Consider the following 17866-nt stretch of genomic DNA (forward strand, 5'->3'; position numbering starts at 1 on the left):
TATACATATACATATATACACATATATACACATATATATACATATACATATATACACAAATATATACACACACACACACACATATATATATACATATATATATATATATATTTTTTTTTTTTGAGAGAGAGTCAAGCTCTGTCGCCCAGGCTGGAGTGCAGTGGCACGATCTCAGGGCTTACTGCAAGCTCCGCCTCCCAGGTTCACACCATTCTCCTGCCTCGGCCTCCCGAGTAGCTGGGACGACAGGCACCCGCTAATTTTTTTATATTTTTTAGTAGAGACTGGGTTTCACCATGTTAGCCAGGATGGTCTCGATCTCCTGGCCTCGTGATCCACCCGCCTCAGCCTCCCTAAGTGTTGGGATTACAGGCATGAGCCACTGCACCAGGCCAAGTTTTGTATTTTTAGTAGAGATGGGGTTTCACCAGGTTGGCCAGGTTGGTCTTGAACTCCTGAACACAGGTGATCCACCTGCCTCGGTCTCCCAAAGTGCTAGGATTACAGGCGTGAGCCACCGCACCTAGCCTATTTTTACTTTTTTTGAGACAGAGTCTCGCTCTGTTGCCCAGGCTACAGTGCAGTGGTGCAGTCTTGGCTCACTACACCCTCCGCCTCCCAGGTTCAACTAATTCTCCTGCCTCAGCCTCCTGAGTAGCTGGGATTACAGAAGCCCACCAGCAAGCCTGGCTAATTTTTTTTTTCTATTTTTAGTAGAGACGAGGTTTCACCATGTTGGCCAGGATAATTCTGAACTCCTGACCTCAAGTGATCAGTCCACTTCAGCCTCTCAAGGTGCTAGGATTACAGGCATGAGCCACCATGCCAGGCCTATGTATTTTGTTTTCGTTGTTGTTGTTGTTGTTTTGAGACGGAGTCTTGCTCTGTCACCCAGGCTGGAATACAATGGTGCAATCTTGGCTCACTGCAACCTCCACCTCCTGGGTTCAAGAGATTCTCCTGCCTCAGCCTCCCGAGTAGCTGGGATTACAGGTACCCGCTACCACGCCCAGCTTATTTTTGTATTTTTATTAGAGACAGGGTTTCACCATGTTGGCCAGGATAGTCTCGATCTCGACCTCATGATCTGCCCGCCTCGGCCTCCCAAAGTGCTGGGATTACAGGCGTGAGCCACCGTGTCCGGCCCCAGCCTATTTTTTTTTTAATAATTAAAAATTACGGCCAGGCACAGTGGCTCACGCCTGTAATCCCAGCACTCTGGGAGGCCAAAGCAGGCAGGTCACCTGAAGTCAGGAGTTCGAGACCAGCCTGGCCAACATAGTAAAACCCCGTCTGTACTAAAAATACAAAAATTAGCCAGGTGTGGTGGTGTGCACCTGTAGTCCCAGCTACTCAAAGAGGCTGAGGCAGGAGAATTGCTTGAACCCGGGAGGTGGAGGTTGCAGTGAGCAGAGATTGCACCACTGCACTCCAGCCTGGGCAACAGAGTGAGACTGTCTCAAAAAAAAAAAAAAAAAAAATGCCTGACCCGGTGGCTCACGCCTGTAATCCCAGCACTTCGGGAGGCCAAGGTAGGCGGATCATGAGGTCAGGAGACCAAGACCAGCCTGGCTAACACTGTGAAACCCCATCTCTTCTAACAATACAAAAAATTAGCCAGGCGTGGCAGCATGCACCTGTAGTCCCAGCTACTCGGGAGGCTGAGGCAGGAGAATGGCGTGAACCCGGGAGGCAGAGCTTGCAGTGAGCCGAGATCGCGCCACTGCACTCCAGCCTGGGCGACAGAGCGAGACTCTGTCTCAAAAAAAAAAAAAAAAAAAAAAAAAAAATTACTAAGGCCAGGCACGATGGCTCATGTCTGTAACACCAACACTTTTGGAGGCTGAGGCAGGAGAATTGCTTAAGCCCAGGAGTTCAAGGTCAGCCTGGGCAACATGGTGAAACCCCCGTCTCAAAAAAAAATACAAAAATTAGCCAGATGTGGTGGTGTGCACCTGTAGTCCCAGCTACTCAGGAAGCTGAGGTGGGAGGACCACCTGAGACCAGGGAGGTCGAGGCTGCAGTGAGCCATGACTGTGTCGCTGCACTCCAGCCTGGGCAACAGAGTGAGATCCTGTCTCAACAACAACAACAACAACAAATTACTATGGAGTTATAAAAAGAGGCCGGGCATGGTGGCTCATGCCTGTAATCCCAGCACTTTGGGAGGCCGAGGCAGGTGGATCACCTGAGGTCGGGAGTTCGAGACCAGCCTGACCAACATGGAGAAACCCCATCTCTACTAAGAAAAAAAAAAAAAATACAAAATTAGCCTGGTGGTAGTGGCACATGCCTGTAATCCCAGCTACTCGGGAGGCTGAGGCAAGAGAACCGCTTGAACCCAGGGGGAGAGGTTGCGGTGGGCTGAGATCATGCCACTGCACTCCAGCCTGAGCAATAAGAACGAAACTCCATCTCAAAAAAAAAAAAAAAAAAAAAGAATGATGAAGTTCATTATATACTGATATGGACTCATTTCCAGGTCTAGAAAGCACAGTACATACGGCAGGCACACTACCATTTGTGTAAAAAAGGTACAGAACAAACATATACAGGTATTTACTTGCATATATATAAAATATCAAGGCTACAGAAGAAGCTAATAAAATTGGTTATCTATAGCCGAGGAACTGGGTAGCCAGAGATCAAAGCAGGGGTATAATTTTCAATGTAGACCCTCTTGTATCTATTTTTGAATTACATTAGTCTATTTCCTTTCCAAAATTTAGCTAAAAATTTTTCTAAAACCAGGGAATGACTAACAGTTGTAGCTCATTAATGGGATGTTGCGATTTATGAGTCAAACGACTCTTCAAATCACCAATTAGTGGCAGACACTCCTAAGGCAACGTAGAATATTAAACACATATTTAAAATTCAACTGTTCCTTTTCTGCCAGGATAGAAACCAGTAGTTTTTGTGTCTCTTGGTAGGGGAGTAGAGCCTGCCAGACTCCACAAGAGCTTCTCAGCTGCCTTAACACAAGAAAACCTCCAAGACAGCACCAATTACCCAATCAGCTATAATTACAGCTCATATCGTAGCTCCACAGCCATTACTGCTCTGTCTCCACACATCTCCCAAGTCCCATTTCCCTAACCTTATGTTCCCTACAGGAATGAATTTATTCCCACAACAGCTAAGCTGTTGGCCAGATCACTCTGGCCCAGGTTTTTGCAGACCTGACTGGTTTGGTCAAGAAAGGGTCCTCTCTGAAGATTTTCCAAAGAGACTTTGCCTCACTCCCGAGTTCAACTAAGCATGGAGTAACTTACCATCCTCTGAAGCCATGACCAGGAATTTCTCAGAAGTGAAAACCTGCTTTTTCTCATCCACAATCAGCTGCCAGAAACTGCTCAGTTTGGCCTCTGCAAGAAACAAAAGGTTACCCCACGACGCAGCTCACCACATCCCCCAGAGCTGATCCACTCCATCCTGAAGCTGCTGGGGTGGGCTTTGCTGACAAACCCTCCTCTGCAGCAGGAGGCTCAGTGCTCTTCCATTTGGGGAACTGACCTCAGTCCTTCTGGTATCACCTCCTGTACGAAACTCTTCGGTGGCTCTCTGCTGCCTACAGGATCCTAGGTGAACTGCTTCTCATCCGGAATTCCCATCCACCCCAGGCGCCAAGCTGGAATACCTGAGGTTTACAGACTTTGGCTTTCCCTGCCCTTCCCTGACTGGGGCTGTTTGGACTCACACTGGGCCATCCCTTCAGGATAATGAAATCCTTCACAGGCTTCAGAGTACCAGTTCAAATGCTTCCTCCATGAAGCCCTTCCCAATACCCACCCCCCCAACTAAAAGCAATCTCTCCTTCAAAACTGCTCTAATGCCGCATTTTGTCTTAAGCTACGGATATATTTCTGTATTTCCTCGCGCCTAATGTGAAGTAAGCACCCTGAAATTTGCTGAAGAAGGTCATGTTCATCTTAGCATTCCCCCAGGTAGCCCAGTGCCTTGCATGGCCACAGTGAGCACACGATATTACATGAGGAGAGCTGAGCTCCATTCCTAACCAAAGGAGTTAAGTTCAGGTGTGTCCCAGTGCAGAGATTGGGAGATGAAATAAAGAAAGCCTGGCCGGGCGCAGTGGCTCACGCCTGTAATCCCAGCACGTTGGGAGGCTGAGGTGGGTGGATCACAAGGTGAGGAGATTGAGACCATCCTGGCTAACACGATGAAACCCTGTCTCTACTAAAAATACAAAAAATTAGCCGCGCGTGGCGGCGTAGCGCCTGTAGTCCCAGCCACTCGGAAGGCTGAGGCAGGAGGCAGAGCTTGCAGTGAGATGAGATCGTGCCACTGCACTCCAACCTGGGCAACAGAGCGAGACTCCGTCTCAGAAAAAAAAAAAAAAAGAAAAGAAAGCCTGAAATACGATGTAGCCACAAAAAATAATGAGAAAGCTCTTTCTGATGTACTGATTTGGAATCATTTCGAAGATATATTATATATAGTATATATATTATATATTATAAGTAATATGGCATATAGCGTATGTTCCCCAGCATGTTCAATTACATAACACACTATCTCTGGACATCAAATTGGTCATACTGTTTTTTCTTTCTTAGACAAAGTCTCACTGTGCCACCCAGGCTGGAGTGCAGTGGAGCAATCCCAGCTCACTGCAACCTACGCCTCCTGGGTTCAAGCGATTCTCCTGCCTCAGCCTCCCGAGTAGCTGAGATTACAGGCATGCGCCACCACACCCAGCTAATTTTTGTATTTTTAGTAAAGACGGGGTTTCACCATGTTGGCCAGAATGGTCTCGAAATCTTGACTTCGTGATCCGCCCGCCTCGGCCTCCCAAAGTGCAAAATTGGTAACACCGTTTACAGAGGGAAACTTAACGGCTACGGGAAAAGACAGGGCTAAGGGGAAGCTTCTCATGTTATATCCTTTTGAATTTTGTACTGTATGAATGTATAACCAACTGAAACAAACCGTCCCAATACTAAACCCTGGTCCATCTAGGTATCATCTACAAGCCCGTGTAGCACTGGAGCAACAGAATGAAGGAGGACAGTGACACAGTCCCCTGACTGCATTCCCACTGCCCATGCAACCATGAGGTTCATCCTGCAGATGATAAGCAAACCTGTGGCTGATCCAGTGTGGTCAGGACCAAGCTAATCCTGAACATCAAGACACACCTCCCAAGGACTCTTGTCAGAGGCCCCTGTCTCTACCATCCTGGACACCTCCGGACTCATACCAGCCTGTGAGTCAGCCACTGACAACTTCAAGAGCAACAAGGCTGCGGCAACCCCTTCAGTGATGGTGGGAACCTGAGTGCTTTGGGAGGCTGCCTTCTCCACTGTCTGGATGAGCAAGGGCAGTAAGTCCAGGGCCTGCAACAGTGTGTCACCTGTGGAGAGAGGACAAGCACCTTAAAGGACATCCTGATCCTTGGAAATGACAGGACTGAGAAAGGATTTATCTAACCAGCTGTGAACCAGACGACTAAAACCCTTCAGTTAATTTTTCAAATATCTCAAAAAGAAGTGAAGTGAAATCAAAACTTAAATCAAACTCTACAGCCACAAAATTAGAGGGAGAAAGATAATCCTTATGGCCAGGTGCAGTAGCTCACGTCTGTAATCCCAGCACTTTGGGAGGCCGAGGCGGGTGGATCACCTGAGGTTGGGAGTTCGAGACCAGCCTGACCAACATGGAGAAACCCCGTCTCTATTAAAAATACAAAATTAGCTGGGCGTGGTCCAGTTATTCAATTGATGGATAAGCAGAGACATTAGGTGTGTTGCTCAAGGTCACACGGCTAGTTGAGGCAAGTCAGAGCCACCCTCAATCCTGTCAATTCCCATCTGGTACTCTTCCCCCATACAGATGACCTTTGGACCCAAATTCTAAATTTGGGTCCAAATCTGCTGACCTCTGAACTAAACTCTTTTAAAAAAAAAAGGAAGCCAAGCACAGTGGCTCATGCCTGTAATCCCAGCACTTTGGCAGGCTGAGGCGGGGGGGATCATGAGGTCAGGAATTCCAGACCAGCCTGACCAATATGGTGAAACCCTGTCTTAGCCGGGTGGGGTGGTGCACGCCTGTAATCCCAGCTACTCAGGAGGCTGCAGCAGGAGAATTGCTTGAACCCAGGAGGCGGAGGTTGCAGTGAGCCGAGATTGTGCCATTGCACTCCAGCCTGGGTGACAGAACGAGACCCCATCTCCAAAAAAAAAAAAAAAAAGAGAAACCAGTTAAAACTATAGTTTGGCTGGGCACGGTGGCTCATGCCTATAATCCCAACACTCTGGGAGGCCGAGGTGAGCAGATCACCCGAGGTCAGGAGTTCAAGACCAGCCTGGCCAACATGGCAAAACCCTGTCTCTATTAAAAAATACAAAAATTAGCCAGGCATGGTGGTGGGCATCTGTAATCCCAGCTACTCAGGAGGCTGAGGTTGGAGAATCGCTTAAACCCAGGAGGCGGAGGTTTCAGTGAGCTGAGATTGCGCCACTACACTCCAGCCTGGGTGACAGAGAGAAACTCCATCTCAAAAAAAAAACTATAGCTCAAGCACATGTTTTCTTCCCCCCTACCCCAACACCTGGGTTTGTTGTTCCATGTTTCCATAGCTACTAAATGGGTACATCAGAACATTTCACAATGAAAGCAGTTTCCCAGATAATGTTTTATACTTGAATCCAAGAAATCTTTATTACAGAGGTTTATTTTCGTTTTGTTTTTAAAAGGTTTATTTTATATTATGTTTATTTTAAAAGCAATGAGCATTGAGTTCTGGCACTCTGCATTCCTTTTTTAAAAAATAAATTAAAAACAAATGCAACGAGCAGAACTAGCTCAAGCTGAAGAGACTAGGTAAAACCAAGTTTTTGCCATCTACAATTCAAAGTCCCACCTACAACTGATGGTCATTCAATGCAGCAATAATGCAAACTGATATATATAGTACATAGACTTTTTATATAATTTTTGGTAGAGACAGAGTCTTGCTATGTTTCCCTGGCTGATCTTGAACTCCTGGGCTCAAGCAATCCCGCTGCCTCAGCCACCTGTGTAGCTGGGACCACAGGCATGTACCACCATGCCCAGCTATTTTTTAAATTTTTTTGTAGAGATGGGGGTCTCACTTTGTTGCCCAGGCTGGTCTCAAACTCCTGGGCTCAAGCAATCCTCCCACCTCAGCCTCCCAAAGTGTTGGGATTACAGGCGTGAGCCAGCTCGCCTGCCTCATAGACTGTTTTCAAGTCATGGATGTGAGTTCACTATATCCCTAAGGCAGCTGAAAATGTATTGAGCGTACATTTCTACCCATGGAAAATCTATGACTTCAGTCAGCACTACCTGTGGTTTGAATAAACCTCACAAACCACTGCACAAAGATGATCTATGATTCTGAGCTGGGAGACATATTTCGGAAAAAGATATATTGCTTTCAAATCAGTGCAAAACTCTCTTATGGTCAGATTCTTCTTCCCTTATCATTAAAAGAAATATGTGAGTACAAAGTTCATCAGACAAGACATTTCACACAGAAGGGGGTCCCCTCCCAAGAGGAGGCCCTGGAATCTCCTAGATGTTTCTTTTTCTTTTTTGAGACAGAGTATCACTCTGTCACCCAGGTAGGAGTGCAATGGCTTGATCTCGGCTCACTGCAACCTCTGCCTCCTGGGCTCAAGCGATTCTCCTGCCTCAGCCTCCCGAGTAGCTGGGATTACAAGCACCTGTCATCATGCCTGGCTAATTTTTGTATTTGTGTAGAGACAAGGTTACACCATGTTGGCCAGGCTGGTCACGAACTCCTGACCTCAGGTGATCCACCCGCCTCGGCCTCCCAAAGTGCTGGTAGGCGTGAGCCACTGTGCCCAGCCTCTCCTAGATGCTTCTTTAAATACAGTTCATAAGTTTAAATCTTTTTAAAAAGAAATACAAGCATATCTCTGAGATGGAAATCAGTAATAGAGGTTTATAGCTTGGAGACCAAGCTCCTATACAGATATGAAAGTTTCCCCCAGCTCTGCTTGCCCAAATGACAGTAGGTTCCTCAACACTGAAGGAAGGGCGGTGGTCATTTTTAATAAGTCCAGAGTAAAGTTTACACGAAGTTGGATTTTTTAAACCAGTCTTTTTTTTTTTTTTTTTTCCGAGACAGAGTCTTGCTCTGTTGCCCAGGCTGGAGTACAATGGCGCAATCTCGGCTCACTGCAACCTCCATCTACTGGGTTCAATTCTCCCTGCCTCAGCCTCCCACGTAGCTGAGATTACAGGTGCCCGCCACCATGCCCAGCTAATTTTTGTATTTTTAGTAGAGACGGGGTTTTGCCATGTTGGTCTTGAACTCCTGCCCTCAGGTGATCTGCCCGCCTCGGCCTTCCAAAGTGCTGGGATTACAGGTGTGAGCCACCGCACCCAGCCCTTAAACCAGTCTTATCTGAGTCATTTCTCCATGATTTCAGATACTATAGTGACAAGTTCTGGTTCTGGTCCTCTCTGAATAAAGCTTTGTACTTTGAAAGTCTGACAAGGGGGAGAAGCCAGAATTTGTTGTGAAGACTGAATTCGGATTTTGGGCTAAGCCCAATGCTCTCATTTATTTCAGGAAGAAATAAACAGTGCAAAATAAGCTGAACTAACAGGGAAAGCGGGAACACTAACAATACCCTAAAGACTCAGTAACCTCTGCAAGGAGACCTGGACACTAGCCCTGGGAGTTGTCTTACCCCGGTAAGAGGCCAACATGCACTGCAGGTAGGCGTGCCTCACCGCAGATGTGGAGGTTTTAAGGCTGAAAGCTTTTTTGAACCATTCAGTGAGCTTCTTGGGCACTTCCGTAGTGAATCGGTTACACCAGAGAGCCAGGACTGAGACAGCGTGTACCAAGGTCCCTTCATGAACTAGGGCAAAAAGCAGAAGTCCAGTCAGTCCAATGTCTTATAACCATGTCAAATCATTGCAAGCAGTGCAAAAAACAAGCCAGAGTACAAGCAGGAGGAAGCAGTGATATTTCAGACAGCTACGAGCCTTGCTCTGAGGGAGGTGTGTCTTTAGGAGAGGTTTATGGAAGGAAAGCTCCAACTGTGAAAAACCACAGTCAAGGATGAGTACAAAATGCATGCTCACCATGTTGCACAGAATTACCTTCCTGCTGAAGGAACGGGATGAACAGCTCAGCCACGATCCCATTCAGGACCTGACTGGAAGGTCCAGACACCACGTGATGACTGACGCTCCCAATCCCTAAAAGGCAGATTCCCTGTTCAGTCTCTTATCAGCACAGAACCACAGAGGCAAGTCTTCCTACTGCTGCCACCTCCGCACTCTGGGTCACAGACCTCTTCTGTGTCTCCAGCAGGCATACCTCTCCTTTGGCCATTATTGATCTTCCTTCAATGCCCCCTCTAAACCTCCTGCCTTCTATAGAAGCCAAGCCTCCTGCTAGACCTGAACAAGTCCCTCTCGTCAAGCAGGCAAGCAGCAGGGTCCTGGGAGGCAGGCTGGACCCAAGATCGTCACAGGAGTCAAGATGCAAAGAAGGCTTCGCCTTACCTAAGAATTCTGTTAAAGCTTATCTACTACTAGGCCAGGCGCAGTGGCTCACGCCTGTAATCCCAGCACTCTGGGAGGCTGAGGCAGGTGCATCATGAGGTCAAGATCGAGACCATCCTGGCCAACGTGGTGAAACCCCGTCTCTACTAAAAATACAAAAAAATTAGCTGGATGTGGTGGTGTGTGCCTGTAGTCCCAGCTACTCAAGAGGCTGAGGCAGGAGGATTGCTTGAACCCAGGAGGCAGAGGTTGCAGTGAGCCAAGATTGTGCCACTGCGCTCCAGCCTGGCGACAGAGTGAGACTCCATCTCAAAAAAAAAAAAAAAAAAAAAAAAAAAGCTTATCTACTACCAGATCACAGCTCTACTCCTGGCAGAGAAATCCTGTACCTGCCTGTAATCCCAGCACTTTGGGAGGCTGAGGCGGGCAGATCACTTGACGCCAGGAGTTCAAGACCAGCCTGGCCAATATGGTGAAACCCCATCTCTACTAAAAATACAAAAAAATTAGCAGGCGTGGTGGTGCGCACCAGTAATCCCAGCTACTAAGGAGGCTGAGGCATGAGGATCGCTTGAACCTGGGAGGCAGAGGTTGCAGTGAGCTGAGATGGCACCACTGCACTCTATCCTAGATGACACAGCAAGACTTTCTCTCAAAAAAAAAAAAAAAAAAAAAAAAGAAATCCTATACCTGAGAGGACGCTCATCTTCTGGGCTACAACAGTTAGTTTTCCTTCCGAGCCTGAGAAGAGAGACAGCAAAGATTCACATTCACATATGCCACATTTCCCAAGAGAGTGAACAATGCAGTCACGTGTGTGATGCCACGATACGGTTTCTGATTCCAGAAGTAGCCTTTGTGTTGTGAAGCTGGGTTTAAAACAACTTTTACTAGCCTTTTGCTTTCTGACTCAAAAAAGAATGTTCCTACAAAAAACTTGAGAAACAGAAAAAATATAAAGAAAAACATTTAAAGCACTCATGTCTCCACTACTCAAAGACATTTCTTCTCTGGTGTATTTCCTTTAGTTTTTTCTGCTATGCCTACAAAAATGTGTATCTTAAAAACGAAAAACCTGAGATCACCCCATCCACACCACCCCGTGCAGGGTTTTGTTCATTCACACACACTCTCATTCCAGTGTGACGTCCTCCTGGCCACACAGCCTTGCCACAGGCAGACTTGGAGCATCAAGTCCCCTTCAGATCCCAGTTGAGGGAAATACCAGGGGCCACGCCTCAACCACCCGCATGGCCAAGAAGGCTTGCTCACCTCCGAGGATAGCAAATAGGTGCTTGGTCAGGGATTCCATGGCCGAAGAGTCACTGCACTGGCGTGCCAGGTTCCGCAGTGCCAGCACAGCTTCATCCATCAGGCGGGGACTGTTGGATTTCAGGTGACCTGCACACACAAAGCCACTGCTCAGAAGCAGCCAACAACTGAGCATCCAGACTTTCGTCTTTGTCTTTTCCATGCCCCCATCTCTTCAGTATTAGCTGTTTGCTCTCATTCAAATAATCTCAAGAAAGAAACTGCCAATGCCAATGTAGTTTAGGTTAGGGCCTTATTACTACCCTGAGCTGTCCCCTACCCCTGCTACAACAATTAGGACAAGTACAACCAAACCCAAGGTGACACTTATGGGCTGGAGAGGGGCTGGGATACTCACCAGCCAGTCCTTTCACGATGTCCATGGCATACTGGCTGAGGTCAAGCGTCACTGATGCCAGCAGACTAGAAATAGCTAAGGGGGACAGAAAGCACTGACCATGTCAGTCTAAGCAATAAATTCAACAGATAATTTTGTTCCCCTACTCCCCAGCAAATGCCACTAGGCCTGCTGTCTGGCCCTTCATCTCTACAGGCTACATGAGTAGTCCCAAAGCTCTACTGAAAAGCTGTATACCTCCCCATCCCGATCAGCAAAAATTGCCTTTCCAACATCCCACCAACACATTTTACTAAGATACACAGGGACAGAGACTCAACCCTCAGATCCCATGATTTCAAGTGCCACCTCCATACTAAGTCCAGAATGTCTACAGAGGAGGTTCTTAACCTGGTCTCCAGAAAGTTCTTTTGGGGAGGTGGAGGGGTAAGAGGATATTTTGTTTTCTTCCACTCAACTCTGAAAGTGAACACTTGATATTTTCTGGGAATCAGAACAATGGCTAGCACCTCCATAAAGCTATGAACTGATCCAGTGGGTTCTTGAACCCCTAAAATTATATGCAGTATTATTAATGGATATACTTTTGTGCATTCTTCTGACAAGACAGCCCATGACTTTTTCTCTTTTTTTTTTTTTGGACAGAGTCTGGCTCTGTCGCCCAGGCTGGAGTGTAATGGCATGATCTTGCCTCACTGCAACCTCCACCTCCCGGTTTCAAGTGATTTTCCTGCCTCAGTCTCCTGAGTAGCTAGGACTACAGGCATGTGCCACCACGCCTAATTTTTTTTGTATTTTTATTAGAGACAGGGTTTAACCATGTTGGTCAGGCTGGTTTCAAACTCCTGACCTCAGGTGATCCACCTGCCTCAGCCTCCCAAACTGCTGGGATTACAGTCATGAGCCACCACGCCTGGCCTCTTGTTTTTTGAGACAGGGTCTCACTCTGTCACTCAGGCTGGATAGAGTGCAGTGTCGCCATCTTGGCTCACTGCAACTTCCACTTCCTGGGCTCAAGCTATCCTCCCACATCAGCCTCCCGAGTTGAGCTCCTGCGCTCAAGTGATCTGCCCACTGCCGCCTCCCAAAGTGCTGGGATTACAGGTGTGAGCCAATGCGTCTGGCTTTCAACATAATCGCAAAAGGTCCCCAATCTCTCTCCCAAGGTCCCAACAAGGTAAACAATGAATACATCCCCCCTCCCTCCCCCCTACCACACACACTTCTTGTTGCCAAATATCGAGAATAGAGATATAGGCAACTCATCTCCCTCCCACCATCCTGGTTGACAGCAACCTACTTTCAATAACATTCTCTGGACTCCTCAGTAAGGACTTCTGTATGGTGGGCAGTATCAGATCCTTAAATTCTGAGTGGGACAGGTATCGGAGCAGAGGGGCACAGCTATCCTACAAAGAAAAAGGAATAAGGCACCTAGCCCTCATGGGAACGGACCAAGAAGCAAAAAAGAGTCCAGCATCCCAGAATTGAAAATGGGATCAGTTGTCTAGGTGAGTAACGTCCACCTCTCGCTCACCAACAGGTACTTCGGAGGCTTGACTTTGCTCATCAGGATGTTCTTCATGTAAAAGTCCAGTAGGGCGCTCTAGAGAACACAAAGCTCTGGTTAGATCCTGACATTCTCAAGTATCTCATCACTGGCCTAAGGGGTCCCTCTTGTGAGAGTGCCTCCAAAAAATACAAATCAATGCCCCAAATTTCAGTGTTAAGCATAGAGGTCCCACTGATCACGCAACCCCACTTAAAACCCTTCCACAGCTTTCCATGGCCCCCGGGATAAAGTCCAAAGTCCTTCATATGGCTTATAAGGTCCTGCCCACCACTCAGCTGGCTGCGTCTCACTCTAACCCATTCCTGCCACTCCAACCCCGCTCGCCTCCTCTCTGTTCCTGCCCACAGGCTGCTTCCTCTGCCCAAAATGCTCTGCCTCACCTCTTGACCTTGCTAATTCCTCTTCTCTCTCAAAGTTCCTTCTTTAGAGTGATGTGTTCTCTGACCCACAGCCTAAGTCAGGTCCTTCCGTTGTGGAGTCTCACGACTTCTCACACTTTCCCTTTGTAGCACATACTAGTTATAATTAGCTAGACTATCTGTTTAATGTCAGTTTCTCAGACTCAGTTCCATGGGGGCAGGGGTCATAGCTCCCTTACTCGCTGGTGTACCCCCAACACCAAGCACAGTGCCTAGAACATGGCAGCCACTAAATTGGGATGAATAAGTGACTGCATGAACAAGCAAACTATCACCCAAGCCAGAAACAGAAGGGAAACTTTCCAACTCCTAGAAGTTCATGTATCATGGCAAAAGGCCAGAGTCTCACATGAGAAAACCAACAAGTTTCAGATGAGGTCAACAGCTAGGGTCACCAGGGCAAAGCAGGTTCCCATTCCTTCCCTCCAGCGAGCTCCCAACATCCCCAACATAGCAAACCCACAGTCACTCTGCCTTGGCACTTGCCTTGTGCTGACTGACCACGTCCATCTCCTTGTGACTCGTGCAGAACTGCACTAGCAGCCCCAGCATGCCGGCATAGTTCTGGTTGGGCTCTAGGCTGAGAATGGCTGACAAGTACTGTTCCACCAGCCCAGGGTTCTGAAGAGGAAAGTGCCAGGCAGGTGTTTAAGATGGCAGTGGGGGAGTGTCATGGAAGAAGCAATGCCCACCAGCCCCTGCAGTCCTGTCACCTCTTTCCACAGCTTCGTGAGTTTCTTCACAGCACCATCCACGGCGTGCTTGTGGGAGCCACCCAGCACCTCCAGCAAGAGCAGGCACTGCACTTCCACCTGCCAGGACCAGGGAAGACTCAGGTCAAGGTGGGACATGAGATTGAGGGTCCCATGGCTCTCATAGCCTGCAAAGACCTCCATCAGACCCTCCAAATCCTGGCTTCATCTCCACTCAGCCTCTCCCACTCAACTCCAGCCAGCTCCTCTTCCCTCCACCCCACACATTTAGTTCTGTCCTTTAACGACACTGTTCCCACTAGTGTTCGTTTAATAAATATTTGGTGATCACCTATTATGAATCAGACAATGAAGGCACAAGGGGAGGAAGACAGACATGGTCCCTGCTTTTTTTTTTTAAGACGGAGTCTCGCTCTGTCGCCAGGCTGGAGTGCAGTGGCACAATCTCGGCTCACTGCAACCTCCACCTCCCGGGTTCAAGTGATTCTCCCGCCTCAGCCTCCCAAGTAGCTGGGACTACAGGTGCGTGCCACCATGCCCAGCTAATTATTTTTATTTATTTATTTATTTTGAGACAGAGTCTCGCTCTGTCGCCCAGGCTGGAGTGCAGTGGTGCGATCTCAGCTCACTGCAAGCTCCGCCTCACGGGTTCACACCATTCTCCTGCCTCAGCCTCCCAAGTAGCTAGGACTACAGGTGTCCACCACCATGCCCACCTAATTTTTTGTATTTTTAGTAGAGACGGGGTTTCACCATGTTAGCCAGGATGGTCTCGATCTCCTGACCTCGTGATCCGCCCGCCTCGGCCTCCCAAAGTGCTGGGATTACAGGCGTGAGCCACTGCGCCCAGCCGGTCCCTGCTTTCATGTACCTTAGAATTCAGAGGAAAAAAGAGATATTAAACAAATAAATACACAAATGAATATACAATTTCAGTGAGGTTTAAGTGCCATGCAGGAAAAGAATAAGGGTCCTGTTTCATTTACTTCTTATCTGCCTTGACCTGTCCTTCATTAATTCCACAAATACTTACTGACCACTGACTACATGGCAGGCTCTATGCTGAGCACTGTGAATACAGAAGTGCATCTTGATATGGGGATTCGAACTGCATGGAGCTCACACCGTCCAACCCAGATTGACATACATAATAGGTCCTTGACTAAAAAAAATCTCACAGGCTGCCAGGGCTAGTGGCTCACACCTGTAATCCCAGCACTTTGGGAGGCCGAGGCAGGCAGATCACCTGAGGTCGGGAGTTCGAGACCAGTCTGACCAACATGGAGAAACCTCATCTCTACTAAAAATACAAAATTAGCTGGGCGTGGTGGCGCATGCCTGTAACCAAGCTACTCGGGAGGCTGAGGCAGGAGAATCGCTTGAACGCAGGAGAATCGCTTGAACCCAGGAGGCAGAGGTTGCGGTGAGCCGAGATCACGCCTTTGTACTCCAGCCTGGGCAACGAGAGTGAAACTCCATCTCAAAAAATAAAGGCCAGGTGCAATGGTTCACGCCTGTAATCCCAACACTTTGGGAGGCTGAGGCAGGCGGATCACAAGGTCAAGAGATCGAGACCATCCTGGCCAACATGGTGAAACCCTGTCGCTACTAAAAATACAAAAATTAGCCGGGTGTGGTGGCAGGCGCCTGTAGTCCCAGCTACTCAGGAGGAAAATCGCTTGAACCCAGGAGGTGGAGTCTGCAGTGAGCCGAGATAGCGCCACTGCACTCCAGCCTGGTGACAGAGAAAGACTCTGTCTCAAAAAAAAACAAACAAAAATCTCAGAGACTTTATGTGCCATAAATGCCCAAGGTCACTAGTGAGTTGTGTGAACTGCCACCCTCAGAAAACAGATATGCTTGTGGCCGGGCGCGGTGGCTCACGCCTGTAATCCCAGCACTTTGGGAGGCTGAGGCGGGCGGATCACGAGGTGAGGAGATCGAGACCATCCTGGCTAACACGGTGAAACCCTGTCTCTACTAAAAATACAAAAAAAATTAGCTGGGCATGGTGGCAGGCGCCTGTAGTCCCAGCTACTCGGGAGGCTGAGGCAGGAGAATGGCGTGAACCCGCGAGGCGGAGCTTGCACTGAGCCGAGATTGCGCCTCACTGCACTCCAGCCTAGGCGACAGAGCAAGACTCCGTCTCAAAAAAAAAAAAAAGCAAGCAAGCAGATATGCTTGTGGAAAGCAATGCTGATAAATTCCATTTGCATGTATACAAAATGGCATATGTACAAGGTTATTCTTTGCAGAACTGTTAGTAACAATAAAAAACCGTAAACAACAGAGGACTCCCTATATATAGCATAGTATAGAAAGGATTACTGGCTGGGCGTGGTGACTCACACCTATAAACCCAGCACTTTGGAAGACCGAAGCAGGTGGTTCCCTTGAGCCCAGGAGTTCGAGACCAACCCGGGCAACAAAAGAAAACCCCATCTCTAAAAAAATACAAAAATTAGCCAGGCATACACCAGCATGCCTGTAGTCCCAGCTACTCAGGAGGCTGCGACAGAAGGATCGCTTGAGCCCAGGAGGTCAAGGCTGCAGTGAGCTGAGATCATGCCACTGTGCTCCAGCCTGGGTGACAGAGCAAGATCTTTGTCTCAAAAAAAAAAAAAGAAGTCTGCAGAATCATGGTGTGTGAATAAAAAAAATTTTTAATACATTTTTTTTAAAGTAGGCTGGGCACGACCAGGCGCGGTGGCTCATGCCTGTAATCCCAGCACTTTGGGAGGCCGAGGCGGGCGGATCACCTGAGGTCGGGAGTTCGAGACCAGCCTGACCAACATAGAGAAACCCCGTCTCTACTAAAAATACAAAACTAGGCGGGCATGGTGGCACATGCCTGTAATCCCAGCCACTCGGGAGGCTGAGGCAGGAGAATCGCTTGAATCCGGGAGGCAGAGGTTGCGGTGAGCCGAGATCACGCCATTGCACTCCAGCCTATGCAACAAGAGTAAAACTCCGTCTCAAAAAAAAAAAAAAAAAAAAAGTAGGCTGGGCACAATGGCTCATACCTGTAATCCCTGCACTTTGGGAGGCTGAGACAGACGGATCACCTGAGGTCAGGAGTTTGAGCCTAGCCTGGCCAACATGGTGAAACCCCATCTCTACTAAAAATACAAAAATTAGCCAGGTGTGGTGGCATGCACATATAGTCCCAGTTATACTCAGGAAGCTGAGGGTTGAGAATTGCTTGAGCCTGGGAGGCAGAGGTTGCAGTGAGCCGAGATTGCGCCACTGCATTCCAACCTGAGTGACGGAATTACACTCTGTCTCTCAAAAAAAACAAAAAAAAACAAAACAAAAAAAACCACTCAGTGCAGATAAGCCAATGAGCTTGCCCCTTCTTACAAGGAGGCCTTTGGTAACAATGACACCCATTCCCTGAAGCGAATCCAAGAGAGTCCCAGCTCACAATATGTAATCCTTGACCCTCAAGGTTTCAGCATTCTAATCCATCATCAATCAATTATACTGACAGCCATTCCATGTTTGTCCCCAGAGGTGTGCTGGATAAGCTCCCGGGGATGCAGCCCTCTATCTAACCAACAGGCTGCTTCATGGAGCGGTACTTGTGTTTCCTAAGGCCGGTCATCACTGGCACCTACCTGCCTGGGACTCTCCAGTTTCCACAGTCATCTCAACCCTCAACTAAACCTGGCTTTGCGACAACTCTTTGAGGTGGACAGGGTGAGTAGTATTTTCTTTCCCACTTTGCAAATGAGGAAATGGGCTCAGAAGTTAAGTGACTCAGCCAAGTCTCATGGACAAGAATCAGATCCAAGGCCAGGCAAAGTGGCTCACACCTATAATCCCAACACTTTGGGAGGCCAAGGCAGGCGGATCATCTGAGGTCAGGAGCTCAAGGCCCGCCTGGCCACCATGGAAAAACCCTGTCTCCACTAAAAATACAAAAGAATTAGCCAGGTGTGGTGGCAGTCACCTGTAATCC

At 48.1% G+C, this 17866-nt stretch overlaps 1 protein-coding gene across 1 annotated transcript in view; it reads right to left on the reverse strand.

The window, feature by feature from the left end:
* Nucleotides 1-17866, reverse strand: part of GCN1 (GCN1 activator of EIF2AK4) — a 68166-nt gene that overhangs the window by 37298 nt on the left and 13002 nt on the right. Inside the window, exons 6-16 of the mRNA XM_034934631.3 lie at nt 13906-14004; nt 13679-13813; nt 12738-12806; nt 12501-12609; nt 11201-11275; nt 10804-10932; nt 10222-10272; nt 9124-9222; nt 8706-8879; nt 5222-5374; nt 3276-3368 (exon numbers count right to left, since the gene is read on the reverse strand). Of these exons, the coding sequence (XP_034790522.1) occupies nt 3276-3368; nt 5222-5374; nt 8706-8879; nt 9124-9222; nt 10222-10272; nt 10804-10932; nt 11201-11275; nt 12501-12609; nt 12738-12806; nt 13679-13813; nt 13906-14004 (1186 nt within the window). The remainder of the gene's footprint in view (nt 1-3275; nt 3369-5221; nt 5375-8705; nt 8880-9123; nt 9223-10221; nt 10273-10803; nt 10933-11200; nt 11276-12500; nt 12610-12737; nt 12807-13678; nt 13814-13905; nt 14005-17866) is intronic.

This window comes from Pan paniscus, chromosome 10, assembly GCF_029289425.2.
Source record: "Pan paniscus chromosome 10, NHGRI_mPanPan1-v2.0_pri, whole genome shotgun sequence".
NCBI lineage: Eukaryota > Metazoa > Chordata > Mammalia > Primates > Hominidae > Pan > Pan paniscus.